The sequence below is a fragment of the Xenopus laevis genome, chromosome 2L, assembly GCF_017654675.1.
Source record: "Xenopus laevis strain J_2021 chromosome 2L, Xenopus_laevis_v10.1, whole genome shotgun sequence".
Classification (NCBI taxonomy): domain Eukaryota; kingdom Metazoa; phylum Chordata; class Amphibia; order Anura; family Pipidae; genus Xenopus; species Xenopus laevis.
The window spans coordinates 9,703,347-9,711,424 of NC_054373.1; the positions used below are offsets into that span (position 1 = coordinate 9,703,347).

At 36.7% G+C, this 8,078-nt stretch overlaps 1 protein-coding gene across 2 annotated transcripts in view; it reads left to right on the forward strand.

Annotated features, from left to right (window-relative positions):
• Window positions 1-7,123, forward strand: part of tmprss2.4.L (transmembrane serine protease 2 gene 4 L homeolog) — a 30,805-nt gene extending 23,682 nt beyond the window's left edge. For both annotated transcript variants that reach the window (XM_041581523.1, XM_018245886.2), the window contains 4 exons: window positions 2,395-2,490; window positions 3,171-3,313; window positions 5,607-5,759; window positions 6,815-7,123. In XM_041581523.1, the coding sequence (XP_041437457.1) occupies window positions 2,395-2,490; window positions 3,171-3,313; window positions 5,607-5,759; window positions 6,815-6,826 (404 nt within the window). In that variant the 3' untranslated portion in view covers window positions 6,827-7,123. The remainder of the gene's footprint in view (window positions 1-2,394; window positions 2,491-3,170; window positions 3,314-5,606; window positions 5,760-6,814) is intronic.
• The last annotated feature ends 955 nt before the right edge of the window (window positions 7,124-8,078 follow it).

An 8,078-nucleotide genomic window follows, 5' to 3' on the forward strand; every position in this document is an offset into this window, starting at 1 on the left:
GCCATCTGCTGGTCAGTTTCCCACCAGTCTGACCACCAAGTAGTCAAGGAAGTTGTCAGGAGAAAGAAAGAGGCTGCTCTGATGTTCTTCTGCTTAGGAAAATAATTAGAAACCTTTCTCAAATCATCAGAGCAGCCTCTTTCTTTCTCCTGACAACTTCCTTGACTACTTGGTGCTCAGACGTGAGAAACTGACAAGCAGGTGGCGCTGTTTGAACAAAATTCATTCATATTAACAGTACATGTATCCCTTAATATCTTGGAATAGAAAGAAAATAAATAATGAATGTAAATGGCAAGCATTCTTAATATTGCCCTCTCTTCAATTCTACTGATTTTAAAAGGTTTATTTATCCTTTAAACCACTAAAATCCGACCTTTACTATGTGTGAAAAGTTCCTCCATCTGTTATTTACATACCCCACTTAACAAGAGAGGTTTCCCAGTCGAGATGAGCAAAACAATTTCCAGGTTTTTCCTACCATCCAGTTTGGGGTTGAAAAGACAGCTTTTGCTGAGATTTACAAATTACAGAAAGGCCATTTTATCCAAATAATTAAAATTTTTGATTTTCTCTGTAATAATAAAACAGTGGCTTGTACTTGATCCCAACTAAGATATAATTAATCCTTATTGGAAGCAAAACCAGCCTATTGGGTTTATTTAATGTTTACATGATTTTCTAGTACAAGTATGGGATCCATTATACGGAAACCCGTTATCCAGAAAGATCCGAATTACAGAAAGGCCGTCTTCCACAGACTCCATTATAATCAAATAATCAAAATTTTTAAAAATTATTTCCTTTTTTTGTGTAAGAATAAAACAGTATCTTGTTCTTGATCCCAATTAAGATATAATTAATCCTTATTGAAAGCAAAACCAGCCTATTGGGTATATTTAATGTTTACATGATTTTCTAGTAGACTTAAGGTATGGAGATCCAAATTACGGAAAGATCCGCTAACCAGAAAACTCCATGTCCCATGCAAAGTATTGTTTTAGTTGCTATCTGCGTTTTTGTTCATTTAGTGATCTTGTACATCTGTCCAGAGTTTTAGAAAATGATCCCTAAAGTCTCTAAAGAAAGAATTATTATCTCCAAAATGACATGGGTCAAGTTGTAGAAGGTAACACATGGGTTGGGTGACTAGGCATTTGGAATTAAGGCTCTTACTGCTCTAAGTGGCAGATTTATTAAAGTTTGAATGGTAAACTCCAATTTTTGAGTTGAATGTTTGGTCAAAACTCACAAATTCAAGTTGGGAAAAATCCAAACTCATACCTCAACCCCGGAAGTAACTCGTATTCGATAGATCACGACCTAAAACCTGCCGACTTCATGTAGAAGTCAAAGGCAGAGGTCAATTGACCCATTTGAAAATGTTAATTGCCTTCCTGACATTTTTGGAGAAAAAAACTTGAATTGAGTTCCATTTGAAATTCGATTCGAGTTTTCGGGTTGGTAATATTCATTCAAATTTTCGAGGTTCGAGTTTTTTCTTAAATAATTCAAGTTTCGAGGTCATTCAAGATAAAAAAAAACCCTCTAACACTCGACCTTTGATAAATAACCCCCATACGTCTCTATTGCTGCACTTTACAGGTATGGGGCCTGTTATCCAGAATGCCCAGTTGCTAGAGTCTTCCAGATTAAGGATCTTTCTGTAATTTGGATCTCCATACATTAAGGGGCATATTTATAAGGAGTCGAATTGAAAAAACTTCGAAAATCGAATTCAAAAAGACCAACTGAAATTAAGTCAAAGAGGTTTTTTTTTTGGTCAAATAGGTACATATTCAATCGAATTGAAGTTTTTCCCCAATGAAACTTAGATTTTTCAAAGTCCACCAATTGACTCCAAATGGGTTCTAGGAGGTCCCCCATAGGTTAAAACAGCAATTCGGCAGGTTTTAGATGGCGGATGGTTGAAGTTGAATTTTTAAAGAGACAGTACATGATAAATTTAGATCCGAATTTTCCATTTTTTTTCAAATTCGATTCAAATTTGGACTATTCCCTAGTCGAAGTACACAAAAAATAGCTCGAAATTCGAATTTCTTTCATTGGAAAATTCACCCCGACCTTTGATAAATCTGCCCCTAAAAGTAACATTGTTTTGCCTCCAGTTAAGATTAATTATATGTTAGTTGGGATCAAGTATAAGGCACTGTTTTATTATTACAGAGACAAAGGAAACTGTTTCTAAAAATTAGAATTAATTGTTTAATTATTTGTCCACAGGAGAAGGCTTTCCCCTAATTCGGAGCTTTCTGGATAACAGGTTTTCAGATAACAGGTCCTATACCTGAACCTGTAATGCTAAGCGTGGAAATGGTGTTGTTTCTAATCAAAAAAAGAAAACACCTTTTTATATGTTATTATTTTTTCCAGATGACACTCAGCCGGTGTGCTTACCCAATTCTGGAATGTCATGGGAGGCTGGAACAACATTTTGGTTATCTGGTTGGGGTACGACTTCTCAAGGAGGTAAGAAAAAATCTAGGATTTAAGTTTTTGTATAGTACTTTTCAGGTAACGTTATTTCTCTTAAAGGAGAACTACAGCCTAACTAAAGAAGAAAATCTAGAAATGTTGTTTTGTGCTTATCTACCAGCCCAAGGCAACCACAGCCCTTTAGCAGTAAAGATCTGTGTCTCCAAAGATGCCCCAGTAGCTCCCCATCTTCTTTTCTGCTGATTCACTGCACATGCTCTGTGCTGCTGTCACTTACTGAGCTTAGGGACCCACTCACAATATACAGTACACATAGAATAGAAATGTCACAATATAAGGCTGATTAGTAATTAATACACATAATTACTACATGGCAGCACAGAAACCAGTGCAATTAGCATCAGAATTTAATAATCAGCAAACCTGTAGCATCAGCTTATATTACAGGGGAAGCTCGTTTTCTGCTGGATAATTAGTGACGAACCCTAACTTTAAAGGTTATATATATATATATATATATATATATATATATATATATATATATATATATATATATATTTATAATTTAATGTTAATTCCAATAAAAACTGCTAAAAACAAAGCCTCGCAGATAACCACAATTTAAATTTTCACTTCCCATGAGTTTTTAACACTCCCTCTCGATTCCTAATTTATTTTAACTGTTGATTTCAGTATTAACCTTTTAATTCCAGGTAACGTTTCTGCCTATCTGCAGTATGCTGCCGTTCCACTGATTGATTCGAATGTGTGCAATCAATATGATATGTACAATGGGAGCATTACATCTTCTATGATATGTGCTGGTTACCTTAATGGGAGCATAGATACGTGCCAGGTAATCCCTTCTGTTCTCTATTCACCAAAATCTATTTCTCCAGACTTGCAAATTAATACAATGAAGTTAAATCCTCAACATTATTATGTCAGTGACTCCATATCCTGTATTCCAGAAAAGTCATACGAAAAAGTCAAAGCTCACGCCACATTTGTTTTAGGGTGGGTTCATGGCCCAGGACAATACGGGATCTCTATTATCTTAATTTTGCTTCCTTGGACATATTTAAGAATTAGCGGGTAATTCCAACAATATCACCAACATCTCTAATAAATACATACATATGACCTTTATATATCCACTGAATTTAAACTGTAGTAATTTAACAAAGTTTCACTAGGAAGAAATTAATGCTAGAGAAAATTCATTATGAAATTTTTGTGCCAACGAATCATTGCTGATGAAAGTACAACACTGCTCTCTTGTCGAGACGTAATCGAGCATTTTAATGATAAATATGGTCTAACGTCAGGTTCGGACTGGTCCAGCAGGACACCGGGCCCAGTGTCTGATGTAGTTGTGCAAAGTCTAGCGGAGACTTCTGATTTGCTTGTAAGTAAATGTGCCCTATATCAGTAAGTGCAAAAATAGGTGTAAAGTTGTGCCATTATATAAATATCAAACATACAGCACTGGAAAATTCCATTTAAATGTCCCTTCTGTGATATTTTTTTAAAATGTGCTTATATTAGTGCAAATCTTGTGCCTAGCTGAGGGCTCACAATGTCAAATATGTGTTTGCCATATAATTACAATCAAAGAAATATCACTCAGACTCTACTTGCCCTTTTAAAATTCTTTGAATTGAATTAGAGACTTCCCTGAGAAAAGTAACCTCTGTATAGTATTTAAAAGATTGAAAAAGTTTTCTACTTCTGAACTGACAGACAGAAGGTAATGTTGGGTTCAGCTTTTCAGTGTTAAGGCAGTGATATTAAGGCTCCCAAAACCAGTAGGACCCTATAAGTATATTTATTGAGCAGAAAAAAAAACAAAATCGTATTCATAAACACATAAGGGGGGTCATTTATCAACACTGGGCAAATTTGCCCATGGGCAATAACCCATGGCAACCAATCAGATTGTTACATTCATTGTTCTACTTGCAGCTGGCTTTAAAAAGCTAACCACTGATTGGTTGCTATGGGTAACTGCCCATGGGCAAATTTGCCCAGTGTTGATAAATGAGCCCCAGTGACTCATGTACAATGCTTAAAAATGCCAAGTGTCAAAGTGTAAAAAAAAAAAAAAGCTGAATCTGCCTTTTTCTGCACTTTGCCCACTGCATGGGACATTATGCAGATAGCAGCAGGCATTGACCAGCGCTATGAATAAAGTGAGACATTAGGCCACCCTCGATTTAAAAGGGGTGAAGGGGAGGCACATAAGCGTCCTTCCTTGCTGTCTCCACATGCCCCTACCTAATGCATTATTCAGATTTTTTATGTGGCTTTTCATGCAAAGAGTGGCGATCCTGGTTACCCAAGTGCTTATCAAATGAGCACTATAGGGCATGCTAATACACTTGCATTTGCGCCTCCGGGGGTTATGAATGGTCCCTAGGATGAAACTTTGTTTTACTAGACAGTTGACGATCAATTTGCATTGTGCAAAGTGTTGTTTCAGGCACAATCTTTTTATTTTTTTACCAACCCCCCCCCCCCCCCCCTTCCCCACAATACCATCATTTTGGATGGCAGGGGAATTTGAGTCTGATGCAATTGCAGCTAATGTGTTCAAATTGTTGCCCGTGCACTTTGCTGTGGGAAAATCATTTTGGGAACCCTGGGGCTACTGATATGGAGCTGGCGGTAGTTCTAGGATTCCTCTGCATCAGTAGGCACATTTGCAGTCCTATATGGAAGTGCAATGAGCGCATGTTGATCCTTTAATGACTGTGGTCAATTTGCCTCCTGCAACTGTACTTGTGGTTGTAAATGACCCCCGTTGTCACTCACTGAAAAGAAGCTGCTGCAAGTATGGCCTTCTATATTTCTATATAAAGACACAGACACTAGTTTTACCAGGGGAAAGATAACCTACCTGCATGTCTACAGAGCATTGGAGGAACCCACACAGAGAGGGAAGAACATCCAATCATGTTACAGACCGAGCCCTGGCTGCACTGGAACTCAGGACACAAGACATCAGTACTACCATGCCACCCTCTTTCTACTGTGGCTACTCTCCATAACCCACTTTCATTCATATAATGTGGTTCTTGTAGTTTTGGAGAAATAAATAGTTTCTGTTAACTAAAAAGGTTTCTATATAATCTGTTTTACTTTCATAGGGGGACAGCGGAGGACCTTTAGTAACCAAAAGAAATGGCACTTGGTGGCTTGTTGGTGACACCAGCTGGGGAGATGGCTGTGCCCGAGCCTATAAACCAGGTGTATATGGGAATATGACAACGTTCTTGGAATGGATATATTTACAGATGCGGGTAAGAAACACTGAGTCTTTATTGCTAACAACCTCTAGCAACAATATCTGTATACAGTATGTGTGGCCCCAAACAGCAGCTTTCTTTTGCCCCACTCAGAATCATATACCTCCACCACATACACACACTTGCCTGCCAGAAACAAGAAGGGGTACAGAGAATTGGGGGGCAGGAGAATTCAAAGCTTTTTGACTCTCTCAACCAGTCACCAATGTACTTTTTTGCTTCTGAAAGCAGAGAAAAAGCAGAGATTCTAAACTATTATTTTTCATTTGTCTACACAACTGAGGAATCAATTAATAAAGATTTCCTTTTCAGTTGGCCCAGTTCTAGTAATACAACTAATGATGAATGGGTCACTTAGGAGACAATTCAAAATACTTTATGTAAAGGTAAATAAATGTCTTGAGTATGCAATGAAAATAAGGTTAGCTTACAATACACTCCATACATCTATGGGGCAGATTTATCGAATGTATGTGAATTTTCTTATACTCAAATTCGAATGTACTCACAATTCAACTGAGAGATTATTCATGAAAACATTTGATTGTTTAAAATGTGATCCAATGGGAAAGACCCAAAAATTATATTTGCATTAGAATCGAAATCGAAGAAATCGAAATCGAATTTTCCTCTGAAAAAAACTTGATTGTCAGGAAGCCTATTAACATCTTCAAATGGTTCAACGGACCTCTGCCATTGACTAGTAAATAAATTCAGCAGGTTTTAAGTGAGAATATTCAAATTAGAACAGTTTCCATGCTTGAGGTGTGACAAATCTCACATTCAAATTTACATTTGAATTGGGGGGGTTTAAATTTGAATGTGTGAATTTTGACACATAAAAAATTAGAAAATTTTCAAATTCAAATTTTAATTTACTATTTGAATCTTAATAAATATCCCATATATATATATATATATATATATATATATATATATATATATATATATATATATATATATATATATATATATATATATATATATCTCGCAGTAACTGTATATGTGTATTTTTTGCTGATAACCTCAATTATTCCTATCTTTTGCAGATTTACGTTTGATTATTGGTCCTCATTATCCTTTTCTGATGATTAAATGCAGCGCCTATGATAATGAGAGAACACAGCCAATGATTTATCACGGTGTGCTGTCACAGAACTTGGTATTTGGAAATCAAAAATTTCTATATTCCCATCAACCATGCTTCATCCCAATATGCCCAGATACTCCCTTATTGGCCTGAAAACCCACACCTTTTTTGCCGAGTTTTTAGACAATGTAGGCTCTAAACTGTGAGAAAAAGACTACAATGATCTGTGCTTTGAAAAATATAAAGGTTTTTTTTTTTCAAAAACAAACATATCTCTGTGTGTTGGTTCTTAATTCCAATGGGTTATGTGTTGCCAACATTCCATCATGGACCGTTGTCATCAGATATAGTGATGGGCAAATTTATTCGCCAGGCGCAAATTCCCGGCAAATTTGCGTGAAACGCACATGAAAATTTACTGCCGAAAATTCGCCGGTGTCAAAAAAAAAAAATTCAAAAATGAGACACCGGCCCCGTTTCATGATTTTTTCGCCATTTTGTGAATTTCGTTGGAAATTCGCAAATTTTTCGGCGAAACGGCGCAAATGCGCCCATCGCTAATCAGATATAAAGTGGGTTTATGTTTTGCATGTAGTTGGCAAACAGATATTAGAATCTTATGAAAGACTAATTGCTTTGCTGCAAGAGAGTCACATCTCCATGGGCTTGAGAAACCTGGATATAGTTGCATTAGCCCTACTAGCCCTATACCTCAGCTATACAAATTCAGCCTCTATGTGTGCCATCTGCTGTTCCTAAAAATGAGTTTAGCATAGGGATCAATGCAATGGCAAAACGACTTCCCTCACCTGACCCTAGGAATGTGAGCCATATGAAGAGAGAATTAGAGCTGTTTATCGGGTAATTCTGTTAGAGGCGATGCACTTATCCAAGAGCAGTGTTCTAACATTATTACTACAAATGGGCTCAGATGTACTTACCCAAGTGGCAGCTCCAAAGCAATACCTATCCCTTAATAAATTTACAAACATACCCACAATACATTTTGTATGGTGGACATGAACAACAGGTGGACTGTGGTTCATGTGAAGAGGTGAGCTGTGTCCCTCCCAGCCAGTGCAGAAGGAGTTGGGAATGATAAACCTTGTTTACCTCTTGTATTGATTATCAGTTTATTGCCCAGTGCTGCAAAATATATTTTGGCTCATAATAATAATTATAATAAGGATACTAATAGTACAGGTAGTAGTAATAATAATAAT